General features: G+C 36.9%; 1 protein-coding gene across 1 annotated transcript in view; it reads left to right on the top strand.

The window, feature by feature from the left end:
* Positions 1–16,105, top strand: part of LOC131437390 (calmodulin) — an 82,186-nt gene extending 66,081 nt beyond the window's left edge. Inside the window, exon 4 of the mRNA XM_058606695.1 lies at positions 11,656–16,105. Within this exon, the coding sequence (XP_058462678.1) occupies positions 11,656–11,684 (29 nt within the window). The 3' untranslated portion in view covers positions 11,685–16,105. The remainder of the gene's footprint in view (positions 1–11,655) is intronic.
* Positions 16,106–16,348: the final 243 nt, after the last annotated feature.

Below are 16,348 nucleotides of genomic sequence, written 5' to 3'. Positions count from 1 at the left end.
ACGAAAAACAGAAAAGTTCAATAATCTGTTGACATCTATCTTGTTTCTATGTTACAGCAGTGTTTATTTTCCATGATTTCTTCCGATTGAACATCTGATCTCAAATACTGAGACTTAAGAATCTAATTTTGATTACGGAATTAAATAATAGTCCTAATTTCATTAGATACCGATGTCGTTCGTTTCATCATTTTTCGATCACAATAGCGGTAATGCATTTTTATGGCATTTCACGTTCTTTCCGGTTGTAATCGAGAAAGACTAGTAAACAAAATTGAAATAAATTGTCTTCGCTTTATCAGTGAAATTAAATCTGTTCAATTTCAGTCCTCAGACGGAAAATTATCACGTTCCATTTCCTCTGGTTGGATGCACCTGTGCCAGCATCATCGTATCAAGTCAGTATGAAATTATCGGCAAGGACAATCGATCAATTTTCCATTACAATCACCCTTCGCAACACAAATGGCAGGGGGTAAAATCTTTAATTGTTCGTAGTGTCCGGAGTGTCAGAGTGCGGGGTAAAGGGGTTTTAATATGCAGATCCGTACACCCGTGAAGTGCATTGTAAAAAAAGGCTGCCGTCAGATATTACGTCATGCTTGGTGCATTTCAAAGATGTACGACAACTGCTACTACTGCTGTGCCCAAAATCGACCCGCAGCGGTCTTCGATAAGTATTCAGTGGGTGTTTTATATCCTGTCGCTTTAAGTGCTACTTCACATCTTGTCAGCAAATTTCCTTACATTGTCAGCTTTGGTAGAAAATTGAGTTATTATCAAATAACCTGTCGTGTTAGATATGCAGTGTTTCTCAAGCGTTTACCAACACTTGCTTGAAACAGGAAGCATAAAAGGATATTATTTCGCAATCTTTGATGTTTGAGGTGTTTCACTCGGGATCGATTTGAGTGAAGTAAGTAAAAGACGCCGGAAAAAAACGCATTCGCGCATAAAGACACTACTCGAAAACAAATGTTACAGACAAAAATAATCATCAAAACTATCCCAAGTGAAATATTTTTCAAATTTTTCAGAAATAAATAAACACATATAAGCTACGTTTTTGCAAAGTTGGCTTTTTCAATCTCCTCTCCTAGGCTAAATGCTCGCATCTTGGACTTAACGCGATCAATCGGATTCTGTGTAACACTTGCGCCAATTTTCATTTACTCTTTTTTCAAATTACCGTTTTTTAAAGACCTGTCCTGTTTTCCAGAGGTTACAATTCATAATCGTCTAGAAATTCCCTATAGGCTGAATTTCTGGCGAATTTGAAGGATTTGTCTCCTTCGGCAAAATAAAACTTCGTAGGCTTCGTACCACTCTTTGCTTTGTCACTTTGCTTTGTCGACCTTCTTCTTGCGCGGGGATCTACTTGACGTTCGCATTCATGTACGTCTCTTTGTCTATTGCGAAGCATTTCGGCTGCACCAACCACTCACCGTACAGCCTTCGGGTACGGGATTTTACCACAGTATTCTTCTGATCGGTTCGGTTAGGCAAATTTTCTTACCTCGAAAACATCCGGCCCGTTTCATTGGCTGCTGGAAAAACCCATACGGAACCCCTTGTCGTCCTTGCGTTCACGGGGTTGCATTTCTTCTGCTTGCAACTGGGTCCTTTAGAACGATTTTACCACACGAGAAACGGTCGAATTGTCGATTTCCAACTGATTCTCGACCTGTAATCATTACACTTTAAACAAGCTATACACAAAAGAAAGCGTTGCATGTTTTTCGAGTACATATCAAAAGAGTCGGATATCTAACGAATGTGTCGTTGACTGTTTTGAATTCCCACTTGGAACTGCCCTACGGATTCCTTAGCTATTAATAATATTCTTACAAGCATCGAATATACTACGTGTAATTCAACCCCAACTTGAAGAAATGCTACGCTCACTGCAGCTGCTACACTCATTTTTGCTGTCTCATGCACCACACGTACTTTTGCAATATGATTATGAATAGGACACAAACCCACACCTGTTCTTAATGTGAGGTGTGTAATCAATCTAATCGGGACGTGAGGATCTTGGCTGTGCTACTAGTGTGTGTGTGTACTTCATTCGGCTCCGTTTTCTGTCTCTCAGCTAAAGACATTGATTTATTGCATTTGAGTAACACCAATAGCAGCATGTGATGGGATCCAGACTAGTCTACTATCGAGTTTCTACAGAATCAATCAAAACCAGAAAAGCACCCGAAACATTGAGAAATCAAGCTGACCGGTTGAAACTACATTAACTCGAACCAGTAATTGTGCGGAATACAGTTTTCATGTCGGTGATCTTGATGCATAGCCATACTTAGCTGACTGATTGATTATTGTAATGTACGATTCCCAAAACAAATCGATTAATCGTTTGTTGTTGTTGATTTATTCAGTCCATGCACGAATAATGAAAACGTATTTCACGAAAGTACACGTCTTTCTTTTGTACTGTTGCAAATACAGCGTATTTTCTTTCCTCATTAATTACCTCTATCGGAATGTTTTTATCTAAATTGCCATACTGTTCATTCTTGTCATTAAAAAAGCAATCATCATAAGTACATACTTGGTTTGGATCACTTATTTAGATTCTAAGTGCAGAAACAAACGGCAAACGATCAATAAGTAGTTGTACTTAATTTAGCAGTAAAATTCATATTGATTTAAACTTAGTTGTCGATGTGCGAACAACCTTCCTTCTGTGTATTTTATGCTTACACTAATATGAGATAATCTATCTCATAATGTGTCCGACTAATTTCTGCGGCACCCACTGGGTACACTCTTAGACAAAAGAAATTTATGCTTGACGTAAATTTAAACATGCCGTAATGTCTTCAGTGATGACACAATATTACATCTATTAACATGTAAAAACAAATTTTGTGTCTGTATCGATGTAAACTTCAGCTATATTAACTGTGAAATCACGTAAAAAGAAAATCCCTAACTAAAATTTCTTCAATATTGAATCAATCGGCACTGCGGGACGTTCGTGAGGACGTGAATACGAAAACTATTTCGTCTTATCAAATTGTTTGGTATGATATGTTTGTCGTCAATAAATCGTATTTTAGTATAGGTGCACCGGTACAGTTCTGGAAACAAAGCTATAAAATTTGCCAAATTCACATAACCTATTAATACGAACGATTATCTATATTCGGAAGTGTGACATCCTGCCAGCCTTTTATGATTGAATTTCCCGTTGTGTGAGGTAACCATGAATAATTAAAAAATTAAGGTACTCCGTCGCAATTTGGATGTGTGTACCTAACATTAGTCACCGTACTTTATTACATTTCATCACTACAAACAATACACATACCGAGAGGAAAAGTAAATGCATGCACGGGCAGAATGTCCGTTCTTCAAATTAGTCATGATTTCAGAATAAGAGTGTATTTTCATGTTATGATTATACACCATGATCAAAAGTTCTCGAATCATGAACTATTTGATCTTTTTTTCGGTCGAAATTGAAGCGTTACGCACATTACATTGGTGGATATAATTTCAAGGATATTGGTGTTATCATGATTTTCCTTGCAGTATCAATTTAAGCGTCTTGTCTAAAATAAGAAATTATTTCAAATGAACTGCTGAATGCAAATCCGGATTACAGCAATTTAGTTGGGAAAACCTGGTGAAATATTTTTGAACGCAAAATCCGGATAAAAACATTGAGTGTTAAAATCGTACAAAAATAGTGTGGAAACATGTTTTTTGCAAGAACCGGACAAAAAAATTGGAGTAGGTAATGTCAGAGACATATCCGCGAAATTGACGTAGTAGGGTAACAGAGGTATTTTGGCCCACTTTAGGATTGATTTTATTTTGGCCCATCTTATAAAAATATCCACCAAATATTGTAATATATTAAAAAACCCCTTCCGCAATAGGTAATTTAATGTGATTAGTTTCAAATTGATGCAAAATGAGTTACTTAACATCGATAAAATCTGTTAGGTGGGCCAAAATATATGAAGTGGCAAAAATACCTCTGTTACCCTACTGCTGTCGACAAGGGGTAGAACACTTTAAAATGCACATTCATATTGATACATTGTTTTACTATTTAAATATCATGTTCAAGTAGAATTTCATTGGTTCTTTGTAAAATACTGTGGATTCTGAAAAGAATCGAAGAAGGTTACCATTTCTTCGATAGGCTGCAAACAGACAAAAACAAAATCACACATCAGCGTCTGACACAAAGCAGAAAGTGAAGATATACTTGCGGTGCGGTGTGTGTGTGTTTTCTATTGAATGGGTTTCCATAGAGGTGTGACTATAATTGAATGCAGTGGTGACCAAGTAAAGCGAAGCATGCCGGAACCGAAAAACTATAGATTTTTTTTTGTTGCTCCCAAATGTCTTCAAAAATTCATGAAACATTGAGATCTGGTGTTGTCTCGCAAAAATTTGTTTGAGAAAATAACGACTGGGGACGTTTTATGCTTTTCTACGACAAAAAAAAACGAATAACTAGAAAAATTCGCTTAAAAATATCCGTGTAAAAACGCGTCGAAAAGTCCTCAATTTACATATATGGGCCAGGGAAGTGCTTGTAGCTTACTTTTCTCACCCGTCCAGCAGCAGAACTACTAACAATGCGGTTTGATTCAATATTGAAGCAATTTTATGAGGGGCTTTATTGTTTCGTGATTTTGTTTATTTGTTAAAATAATTCATCTGACAAATAATAGTCTAAATGAAAGGAAAAAGGTACAAACGGTCAATTTATAAAAAAGAAACACTTGATAACTTTTGTGCAAACTTATGCGATGGTTCCCCAAATTCGAACAGATGCTCAACTTTGGAAAATGCACGTATACATTCTGTCATTGGTTCATGTAGTCCGAAAGTAGTACGATGAAATCTTGGTTGAAGTAGACTCGTCGAGCGTAGAGATCGCTGAGAAGCACGGAAGTCAAGGAGAGATAATAATTTTGGTGAATCAATATCGCCATTGATCACTTTAGCCACAAGTAACGCTTGCTGTATTTTTCTACGTCGCTCTAGTGTTTCCAGTCCAATCAGGCGACAACGGTCAGGATACGGTGGGAGATCCAGTGGGTTCCGCCAGGGAAGGTCCCGCAAAGCAAATCGAATAAATCTCTTTTGTACACGTTCTATCCGTAAATTCCAAACCAGTTGGTAAGGACTCCAAATTAAACACGCATTTTCAACTAGTGGACGCACCAATGAGCAATACAACGCTTTCAAACAATACGGATCCTTGAAGTCCCGACTAATTTTTGCAATAAATCCGAGTTGCCGTGTTGCTTTGGAAATTAAAGTTGATCGGTGTAGATTAAAGGTGAGTTTAGCATCCAACAAAACTCCGAGATCATTGACAAATTCGACTCTATCAAGCGTTTGTCCATCAATTTGATAGTCAAATACTATTGGATTTATTTTGCGATGAAAAGTTATAACTTGACATTTCACGGTACTGATTATTAAAAAGTTTCGTCGACACCAGTCTACGAAAATATCTAGGAGCTCCTGAAGATGGACACAATCTTCAACAGCACGGACTGCCAGGTACAGCTTTAAGTCATCAGCGTAAACCAATCTGCATCCGACGCCAAGTAGTAAAGCAGCATCGTTGAAGAACAGCACAAACAGTAGTGGACCAAGGTTACTGCCCTGAGGAACACCCGATTTATTCGTGAACGGAGAAGAAGTACAAGAGCCAAGCTGCACACGTAGTACTCTGTCGCATAGATAAGAGCTCAACCATTTTACAAACGTTCTCGAAGCGCCTAATCGAGACAATTTTGCTATTAGTATTCCATGATCTATTCGATCAAATGCAGCTTTTAGATCGGTGTAGATGGCATCAACTTGTGACTTTTCTTCGATCCGCGTAATACATGTCGATGTAAAATCCAGTAGGTTCGTATTCACTGATCGTCCAGGCAGTTAGGAAGATTTTTGTCAAATGGGCTGTCCTAACTTTTGCAACAACAGTAACATACTGAATTTTGATGAAATATTTGGATATTTCAACGAAGGAAACTATCAAAATGCTGTATGGGGGTTTCATATCAGGCTTCCAGAAGGGTCGTTACAGAAAAACGCACCGGGCAGTGTTTTAAATCATAGAGAACCCCACACTCTATGATATAAAATACTGCCCGGTGCGTTTTTCTGTAACGTTGAATGTTGATTTGTTTGGTGCGAAGATCGCACTGCAGACGGATCTCTACAATGATGGTTTTCACTTCCGATCCGCAAATTTCAACAGTTGAATCATTCTGTATGACCCTTAGAAGGGTAGATTTGTGCAAATTGATATTGATAGATTGGAAAACGGATTTTATTTGTAAATATGATATACCTTTTAAATAAATTTAAATATAGATGTGTACAGAAAAATATAAGATGTAACCGTACTAGTCCTAGTACTATGCTATCATTTGTCTGTCAATCGGTTTATCGATGAACATAATTATTTTCAAATTTAAAAAAATATTGCTCTGAATCGAATACACAATTTTAGTAGTGCTGTTATCCCAATGTCAGCATTTTACCAATCAATTAATCTATCACATTGTCATTTGATTCAAAAGGTGCATGGTAGGAAAAATTGAGTTACGAGTTTCGAATAAAATACATTTCATGGTTTCATGATTGGGTGGCGAGCCCGCCACCTTCTTAGCGTGGGGATGCTCTACCAGATACTTTGGTACATGTGGAAGTTACAAATGGCAGAAATTATTTCAATGGAATACTGCGGAACATGAAAACAACTTGTTCGCAATTTCAAACTTCTATCTTCCCTCTCGGTCTGTTTCTCGTTGGCAGTGATAAAACATTAAAACTGAGTTCACGGCAGCTTCTAGTGTCTTAATGCAAAACCAAAATTGTTTTCTTAAATGTTTGACTCGTATTTGATTTATCGTGCTCGGATGACGGTTTTGATTACTGAGTGACATTTTTTTCACACCACCTTCTGGGTAGACAGAAGTGGTAAAGTTTTGATTCGTATTTAATTCGTTTTAGTCTTTAGTTTCAGTGGACTGGGCAGGACGTTTTATGCACGTCAATTTGTTCGATTTAGGCCCAGATCCCAATTCCCCAGTTCTGTTCCCGAATCCAGGTCGAAAAATTCAATGCCAAAGTTCAGTTCCAGAATTTTGGAACTTGATTTTGAACCTGGATTTTGTAATTTGTAAATTTTGTCCGAAATTCAGTTCCAAAATTCTGGTTCGGAATTCAGTAACGAAATCCAGACCCAGATTTCAAATCCACAATACAGCTTTAGAATTTAGTTAAACAAAACCAGGTCCAGAGTTTAGAGTCTGGTCCAGAAACCATCTTAACCTGACCCTAGACTTACCCTTTAGTTGAAGGTTCAGATCCAGGCCGTGGGCCTGAACCAGCACCTAGATTTGGACCTACCGTATTACTGATCTAGATCTTGGAACTGGAACCGAATCCGTATCAGGTCTTGCCATATTTCGGGACCAGCTGCAATAATACGGCAAGGACCGATCTAATTCCAGTTTCTGGACCTAGACCAGGATCTCGAACTGGACTTGGACCAGTAATATGGTAAGCCCAAATCCAACTCGAAGAACTTGAACAATCATTTTTACTCGTGTTCGCATCATTTGATTATGTTTTGACATTACCCATCTTACTTTTTATTATTTGTCTTGATGGTTTGTCTTCGATTCGTCAAAGCATAACAGTTTACATTGAACTGTTATGCCACTTAGCAGTTCAACAAACCGTTACGCAAATGGAGAGTTGATGTAACTTTTCAGTTATGCATTATGTTGAAATTCAATGTAAACTGCTCTGCATATGTGAGGACAAAACAATAAGCAAAATAATAAAAAAGATATGGGTAACGTCAGAGGTGTAACCAGATTGACGTGAATACTAATAAAACTGATATATTTCTAACTGTATTGTATATTTGTTTATTTCAATAAAAAAAACGAGTGGGTTATGCAAGAGATATAACCTGAATTTATGAACTGAATTCTGCAACAGAATTCCTGAACTAAATTGTGGAATTGTATGATGGAGCTGAGATCTAAAACTGAACAGTTAAACAGAATTCATGATCTGGATTCTGGACGCAACCTGAATTTTAGTTCCAGAACTAATGTAGAGACATAACCGGTTGACCTGGATTGAGGAACTGAATTCTGGACTTGTACTTGAAATTTTAGGACTAGATTCCGGTCTGAACCAGAATTTCAATCCACGATTCAGTTCCACAGTCCTGGTTCGAAATTGAGTTCCAGAATCCAGGCTTAGAATCAAGTTCCGGAGTTCTGTGTCAGTTTCAGAATTCTAGATTCCGAAACGTGAATTTTTAGTCTGAGTCGAGTTTTTAGTCTGAATTTTAATACCAAAATTCAGATTCTAAATTCAAATACAGAATCCAGTTCAAGAATCGAGTTTGGAAACTCAGTTTTTTGAATCAAGTGAATCAAAATTAGTTCCATGATCCAGGGTATAGATTCAGTTCTAGAGTCAAGTTTCATAATTCAATCTCTGTTTCAGAGTACTGGACCTTTATTTGGGACGAAGTTCTGAATCTGAGTTCTGGAATTGCATTCTGGAGCGTAATTTTGAAAGTGAAACCTGAATTCTTGTCTTAATCTGAATTTTAGTACCAGAATTACAATCCACAATTAAGTTTCATAATCCAAGATGAATTACGGAACTGGAACTTAATTCTTGGGACCTGGATTCCAGATTTTAAAACTGAATTCTGGAGCTGAACCAAAAAACTGTTGAGAGAGGACGGGTATAGCGTGATTGGATAGTCGATGCCTTTCACGCAGCCCGCCTGGGTTCGATTCCCAACCCCGCACATAGGGTCAGAAAGATTTTCTGGTCCGAAGAGACGAATGACCTAAGATGTTAAAGCCTCTATAATTGAAACAAAAAAAAAACTGTTGAGACTTTCGGAAGATTGACACCTTTCAAAGCAATAAAAGCCCGTTATAACCCGTACGTTTAAAAATTTGAATCAAATGAACTGATATCATGTGTTGAAGATTATGATATTATGTGTTGAAGATTATGGGAAACGCAAAACCACTGTTAGAAATTTTTTCTAAACGTTATGAAAGTCGTGGGTTATTGGGGGTCAAAGGTGCACGACATCCTGGAAGGAGCGACAAATATCATATCTTACTGTTTGTATCGGCAGTTTGATTGACTTAGCTCTGGTCGTCACAAGCCCCGACCTCATGCCTACACGGTGTCAAATGATGACTGGTGACTCCTGTTTTTAGCAGAATGAGGAGGTGCGGAGTATTAGCAAGCGGTGGGACAGAGTGCAACTGTTGATAAGGAACTAACATCTTACTATAGATGTCTCGATTATCAACCCACTTTGTGACTGTTGCTAATATTCTTAACGTGGGAAGTGTGCAACATGTAAACTTTTATTAACAAAATTATAAATTTTATATTATTAATAGTAACTATCCTATTGCCCTGAGCTTAGGATGATAAACTACAGGGCGCGTACCCTGCTTGGCGGATGAGGGTGGGAGTCAATTTACACTTCGTGTTGACCAAGTCGGATCATACCGAGATCGATCGTTCGCTTAAAACGGTAAAACGAATTTATTATATCATCTGTATTTATCACAGAGTTGACATGACTGATACTGCTTGAAATTGACAATGGGCCATTGGGTTGTTTCAGGCATTACTGATGCAATTGGGATGCTTATTCACCCCGGCTCTGTGTTCTGTTCGAGTCGGATTGTTTCGATCGGGTGTGAAGTTTTGCGTTCTGTAGCTCGATCGAGTTCTCCATACAAAGGCATAACTCGATCGAATTACAGAGTGCAGGTTTTTACATTCGTTTGACGGGGTCCGACTCGATCGGGATGCAGAATGGGGGTGATTAATATATCACATTCGTCCGGAACAGGTGAATTAAATTCAAAAAGTGGACTTATTATTATCAGAGATGCCAGAAAAAAAATTTCAAATATCTTCAGACAGCGTTGCAAAAGTCTGTATATCTGAAAACAAATCTGCTGTTAGCAAATATTGCAGAAATTTCTCTATGATGTATAACTAAACGAACTTGGAAAAAAGGTCGCGACAATTTCAAAAGTCTGTAAAATTTGCAGATTTACAGACATATCTGCGGTTCTGGCATCTCTGATCAGGAATAGGAGCGGATTGACATCTTATGAACCGTTGGGGAAGTTTCAAACCTTCCGATCCGGTTCGATATCGGTACTGATGTTATACAGGTTGCATTGACGGCGAAACTGATCAGGGCAGGTGTGAAGACATTTTAAGCAATCGTGCCATTGTGTACATACTGTGGCTTCCCTGGACAATCTGGTGTTGAATGCGCATCCTTACCTTGCATCATATGATCCAACAGACTTACTAACACCTGACTTTATTTTATCTTATTTCATTTCATGGTGGGGGCGCAATGAAACGAGAATGTTGAAATAAGGAACTGTCATCGAAGGCCTAAGAGCAAGGAAATTTTTGGAAGAAGAACCCTGGGGCGTCTCCAGAGAACGACGAAAAGGTGGTAACTGAGTGATAACTTGACCTTTGTTAAGCTGAGGTAAGGTGGGGAGAGAGGGGTAAGTGCACTATTGTTTTTAATGTCACTTTATTATTATTACCATTATTATTATTATTGTTATTATTGTAATTATTATTATTGTTCCGTACGCTTTATTTTCAGCCACAAAGACAGTAGTTAGTAGTAGTTAGTAAACTTCTAAATGCTATATTTCCCTATTTATCTCCACTATCCCTAACCTAATGTATCTGAAACCAGTGGGACTCAGAGCAGCGCCTGCTGGTGGAGGAAGCCGGTGTGCTATACGGTCTAGTGCATATCAACGGTCAGGCTTTAGTAGGCTCACAGCCAGCTTGAAGTGAACCTCACTCAAGCAGATGGGCGGACACGGTCTGCCAGGTTGTGGGCTGATAAATTACAAAATTACAAAATTACAATTATGAAAGTCGTGGGTTATTAATCGGTCTCGACACATTACAAGTGCGACAGAAATTATCACGCGCTTTGATAATAGAAAATATATTCAACGGTAGTATTGACTGTCCCGTTTTGTTCAACGAAGTTAATATTAATGTGCGACCCAGAGCTCTCCGCAACAGTATTTTTTTTCGACTTCCTATACGACGTATCAACTATGGCGCAAACGGCTCTGTTATTGGTTTACAGAGATCGTTCAACCGTGTTTCATCTGGGTCATACCCAGATTTGTGTCATATACAAATTTTCATATTATTATTAGGTATTATCATTAGGACCAAATTGTGTCTGTTGATTGTAAATAAATATAAAACAAATGTTAGCATTAAATTGTGTGCTGTTTTTGTTATCTTGAAGCTAATGGGTAGTTCCACAGTGAACATGTTTTAAAAAATGACATAATGGGTTAAATACTGTCCCAGAAAGTATCTATTCGGTGGTTCTAAAAAGTTCCTCGTTGAATTTCTTCAAAGTAAACCAATGTTCAACGCGTTTTCATCGAATTCTAAGATTCTTCTTATGAACATCGATGAAAACGAGTGATCATTTGTGTGATTCATCGATTAAATTACGAAGCAACCATCCAAATTTATATTAAATATTAATTGAATTGTTTTATTCTCATCTATTTGCAGAATTCGTAACAATGATGACATCGAAGTGAGCTACAGGTCGAAAAATTGCGCCTTTCTATTATTTGTTTATACAGAAGACTGTAGCCACGCGCAACACCAGCTGCGCAACGCTATTGATATGGATTTAAAAAAAAAAACAAGAGAAAAAAAATAAAAGTAAAGATTAACATTAAATTAAATTAAACGAGAAAAAACAAGAGAGAAAAAAAGGACAAAAATAATGCAAAAAAGTAAGGAAAAAATAACCTAAATTAATTGTAACAACACAATTTTAAATAAGAAAAATAAAAGAAGAAAGAAAAAATACATTAATTAAAGTTAATCACTATCCTTAATCTATTTGTGTAAATTTTTGTAAAAATACAATATAAATATAAATTTAAAAGAACGAGAGAAGGCAGGGAAAGGCAAACATTTAGGCTCTATGGCGTGAGAACAGAGGACAGAGTGTTGACAGGCGCATGGAGGCGAACTCGCGAGCGATGTGAGATGGGTTAGTTGAAAGTATGATGAATATCATTCGGGAATTCATTCAGCAGAAATTGCGAGCGCCGTGTGGCAAGCAAACACAACCACCAAACCTGGCCACCGCGCTCAGATTGTGCGTTTCCAATGCGTCGAAAAAACGCTGCCGCCAAGGGTTTTTGTTACATGAATGCGTTTGTGCCGATCCCCATCTCCCCATCCCCTTATAGACAACAATTCCATCGGCGGTGTCGAACGAAAAAAAAAACTTTTTCCAGATTGTGAACCGGGAGCGATAAAACAGATAAAAACACAAATTTCGAGACCTTCCGTTTCTTTTGTGTTTGTTTGAAGCGAACTAAGTAATCGATAGAGCATGAAGGGATAGTATCTTTTTCATTAGATGGAAGATATGATATAGGTTTTGAGAGACAAGATAAGAAACATTTTCCACTTTTTATTGCAATAATTGAAGTTGAATCGTTTGGTGAAAAAATTGTAAGAGAAGCAAAAATTTAGTTTGGCATGCGCAGTTTTCAATAGACAGAACAGTTGTTTTGAGAATAAAACATAAACACATGCAACATTGATTTGTATTGTTATACTCAAACAAAGGATGTGCATTGCTATTTATTAAAATTATAATTCATAGTCATTCGATCCAAGAAAAACCAACAAAATAAAATGTGTTTTCTTTTTTTTTGTATCGCGGGGTCGGTAGTCTTGGCGCTTATAGATATGTCAGGTTGACACTTCCAACAGCGAGTGAATCTGGAGGAAGTGCCTCATGTTGTTCGATTATGGAACACGGTTCGATACTTCGTTTTCGATGCGACCGGAACCCTTGGCTTTTTTTATTAGAAACACCCCTCTCCCTAGCGTTGGTACGTGATGGCAATTTGGTTGGAGGAGCGGGTGTAAAGAGCGAATTCACTTGTTGAACTTTTGGAAATTTTTGGTCTTCGGAGCGAACTAATGGTAAGAACAGACTAAACAAAGCAGCTTGGGTCAGAAAGAACCAGACAGAAAGAGCGATAGAGGAAACACAGTGAAACAAAGAAAAATTTACACAGTACAGTAATCGAATGACACTAAGAGCAAAACAAAGCAGTATATACAATTTGAAAATCTCAAATCCCGGATACAACAACAAATTCACTTTTTTTGCAGCATTTACTTCTAACGGTGAAAAAAGAACATTTAAACATTAAGTGTACCTAGATGAGAGTAAAATTAATAATGGAAAAAAAGTAAACATATTAAAGTATAAAGTAACAAAAATCCATCTATTATGTGTAATTTTTGTCTTTGATTTTATCCATACACAGAAAGAGTAATCTTCGATGCAAAACACACATCCTAAAACACACCCACATTTTGAGAGAAAACGAGGAATTCGTTAGTAACACAAAAACAAAAAGATACAGATTTTTTGAAAATTGATGCAAAAATGCGTAAATTTACTGTACCGTACTACATTTGTTCACGCATTTTTCATCTTTTCCGTGCACGTTCTTGCCTTCTCGTTTTAAATGTTGGCAAAGGCGATGCATTAAATCAATTGAAAACAGCGCTGGCAATCCTCATTCGTCGTTGATAAAATATTGTCTAATATAAATGCTAGCTCATATATACACACACGCTGAGAGAAATGCAAAACCAACACATATATGTACACTGTGCAATGAGCAATCTTTCACCAAATTGCACACACACGTAGAAAAGAACACACGCGAAACGGTGTGACTTTTTCCGTATCCCTGGTTCATTTTGTTATTTTTTCGCATTCATTTTGCTATTGATTATAAAAGTTAGAAGTACGTATGAAAAAGTAATGCGATAAAATATAAATTTTCTATTGAAGAATCTTTTTGTAAAAGTGAACAAGCATATTATGATGGAATGAAGAAAAACTACCTAAGTAAAACAAAACAAAAAAATATAACAACAAAACAACCATTTATGAATTAACGAAAAAGGTATATATGTATAAAACAAATAAAGCAAAGCATTGGAGAAAACGAGAAACAAACTTACATCTGTTTAAACTAGTTTTTCTTTCTGTGACTCGAAGCTTATAAATGGGTTAGCAAAGAATAGCAAGAATCGAAATGAGTAACGAGACATCAAATACTAACATAATTTTGGAAAATACGTAGTTAGCTATGAGTGGACATGGCGCTATGATATGGTACGCGTTTGACACATGAGAGTGGTTTGTTATTCTGATTGTCACTACCTGCTACCTGTGGGGTTCCTAACTCAGTAGCTTTTTCGTTCCACAGTAAGAGCGTGATTTACGACAGCTCTACTCTTCCTCACGAACTGTCAAAACAAACGTAACGCATAACAGTGAGGGTGCTGATTAACAGCTGAACAACAAACCAACTGATTCCGTTAGCAAATCAAGCAACGCAAGCAACGAATTTCGTGTGACATTTCCATCACCCCGCGGTTGGACTACCCTAAAGGTTAAGGCCCATTCGAAACTGTCATCTTTCACTGGTGTGTTCACTGTCCCTATGTGAGTTCGAAGGCTAAAGACAAAAAAAAAATCAGCAAACAATCAGCACCCTCGATAGAACAAAGTTTTCTCCCACCAAAATCGTATTGTTTTCGTCAAAGTAAATGATATCGGAAACAAACGAAGCAGCTACCATCCAATTGATAAGCAAGTTTATAAAAAGTAGGACTATAACAGTCGGGCGCCATTTTATAGGTTATAACCTTTCCTTTCGTGTGTTTTACGTCAGCGAGATAGCAAAGAACAAAACATCCTTCTTCAAATTCCAAACTCTCTTTAACCTATAAACTGAAAACGCGTTTAAAAACTGTTATTACCTTACAAAACACACTTTGAAAGAATCAGATACATTTAAGGAACGAGGTTAATCATCTAGTGAAAAAAAAACAAACAAAATCCTTCGTATAACAAAAGGTATAGAAAACCAACATCTAGCTAAAGTAAACATAAAATTTGAAGAAAATTTATAGCATCGATAAGTTTAAGTCAAGAATAACATCAGAAACAAAAGAACTCTTCCACCTATTTTGTCGTTTTTCGTAACTCAGACCAACGGGAAAAGAAATCTTCAGTGTCCTTAACGCAAGAAACGATCTACTTACTCATCACCAAAAGTTTATCTGGTACATAAAAATAAAAGCAACTATTAGTGAAAAAACGCAAGCAACGGGATATTCGTAACATACATGGTCTCCTAACTTGTTATAATATTTTGTTTGGTCTGACGTGTGTTGAATAATTTGTTCCAACTTTCCTCGTTTCACATAAATTTAGGAAGAGAGATTCGATGTCGTCAGCGCGAACGAGTAGCATATATTAGTAGAGGAAATTGAACTAAAACCCCACGCATAAAGCCACAACTTCTTAGATGACAAACAAATCTTGTAGGAAAACAATTCTGCGAATGAGAAAGTTTATTTTTTGTAATTGATTATTAAAAAAAATCTCTACTACTGGTTAAAAACAACTTCAATTTCCAGAAAATAAAAAAAGCAAAATCTAGTATGAACCGGGAACGCCAACATGCTATAACATATTCTATACTTTTCGATTTCCGGAACAATTTTCTTTCTCCGTTTTTGAGTATTCGTGCGCTATACCATCCCGAAGTTTTACCGAAGCAAATATACTAAAATTAATAGAAGCAAGCTATCAAGTGACAACATCAATAGCAAAGGATAAAATATCAGACAATTACAATTGAAACCCTACAGCAAAAGTAGCTACGGCCACGGGTTGCCTGCAAGTGCGAGACAAAACTAGAGCAACAGCGGCAACGTAATGATACCGAAACCAGAAAGAACTACACAAACACAAACAAACGACAACATCAATTGAGCAACACAAAAAAAATAAAAAGAGAAGGAAACAAAAACATGAAATAAGGCAAACAACAAGAGTAATTAAAAGACATAATATGAAATAAATGTTTCTTCACTTTTAGGTTGAACTATAAAACAAGATACGTGTTTTTCTTACGTGTAATGATATGTCACAGCAGTTTTAATTACTAGAACATAACACAAATTACTCTGATGTGTACGAGACATGACCGATCATGATTACATTGAGAATGTAATTTATAAACTCTCACCGACGAATTTAAATATTGAAAATAGGCGAATAATTGTAAAACGCTTTCTAGGATTCTAAAGCTAATGTTAGGATTTTAGAACCTTCAGCAGGGTTTGGATGAACGAAGCA

Source organism: Malaya genurostris, chromosome 3 (genome assembly GCF_030247185.1).
Source record: "Malaya genurostris strain Urasoe2022 chromosome 3, Malgen_1.1, whole genome shotgun sequence".
In the NCBI taxonomy this organism is placed as follows: Eukaryota; Metazoa; Arthropoda; class Insecta; order Diptera; family Culicidae; genus Malaya; species Malaya genurostris.
This window is presented reverse-complemented; position numbering and strand designations above follow the sequence as displayed.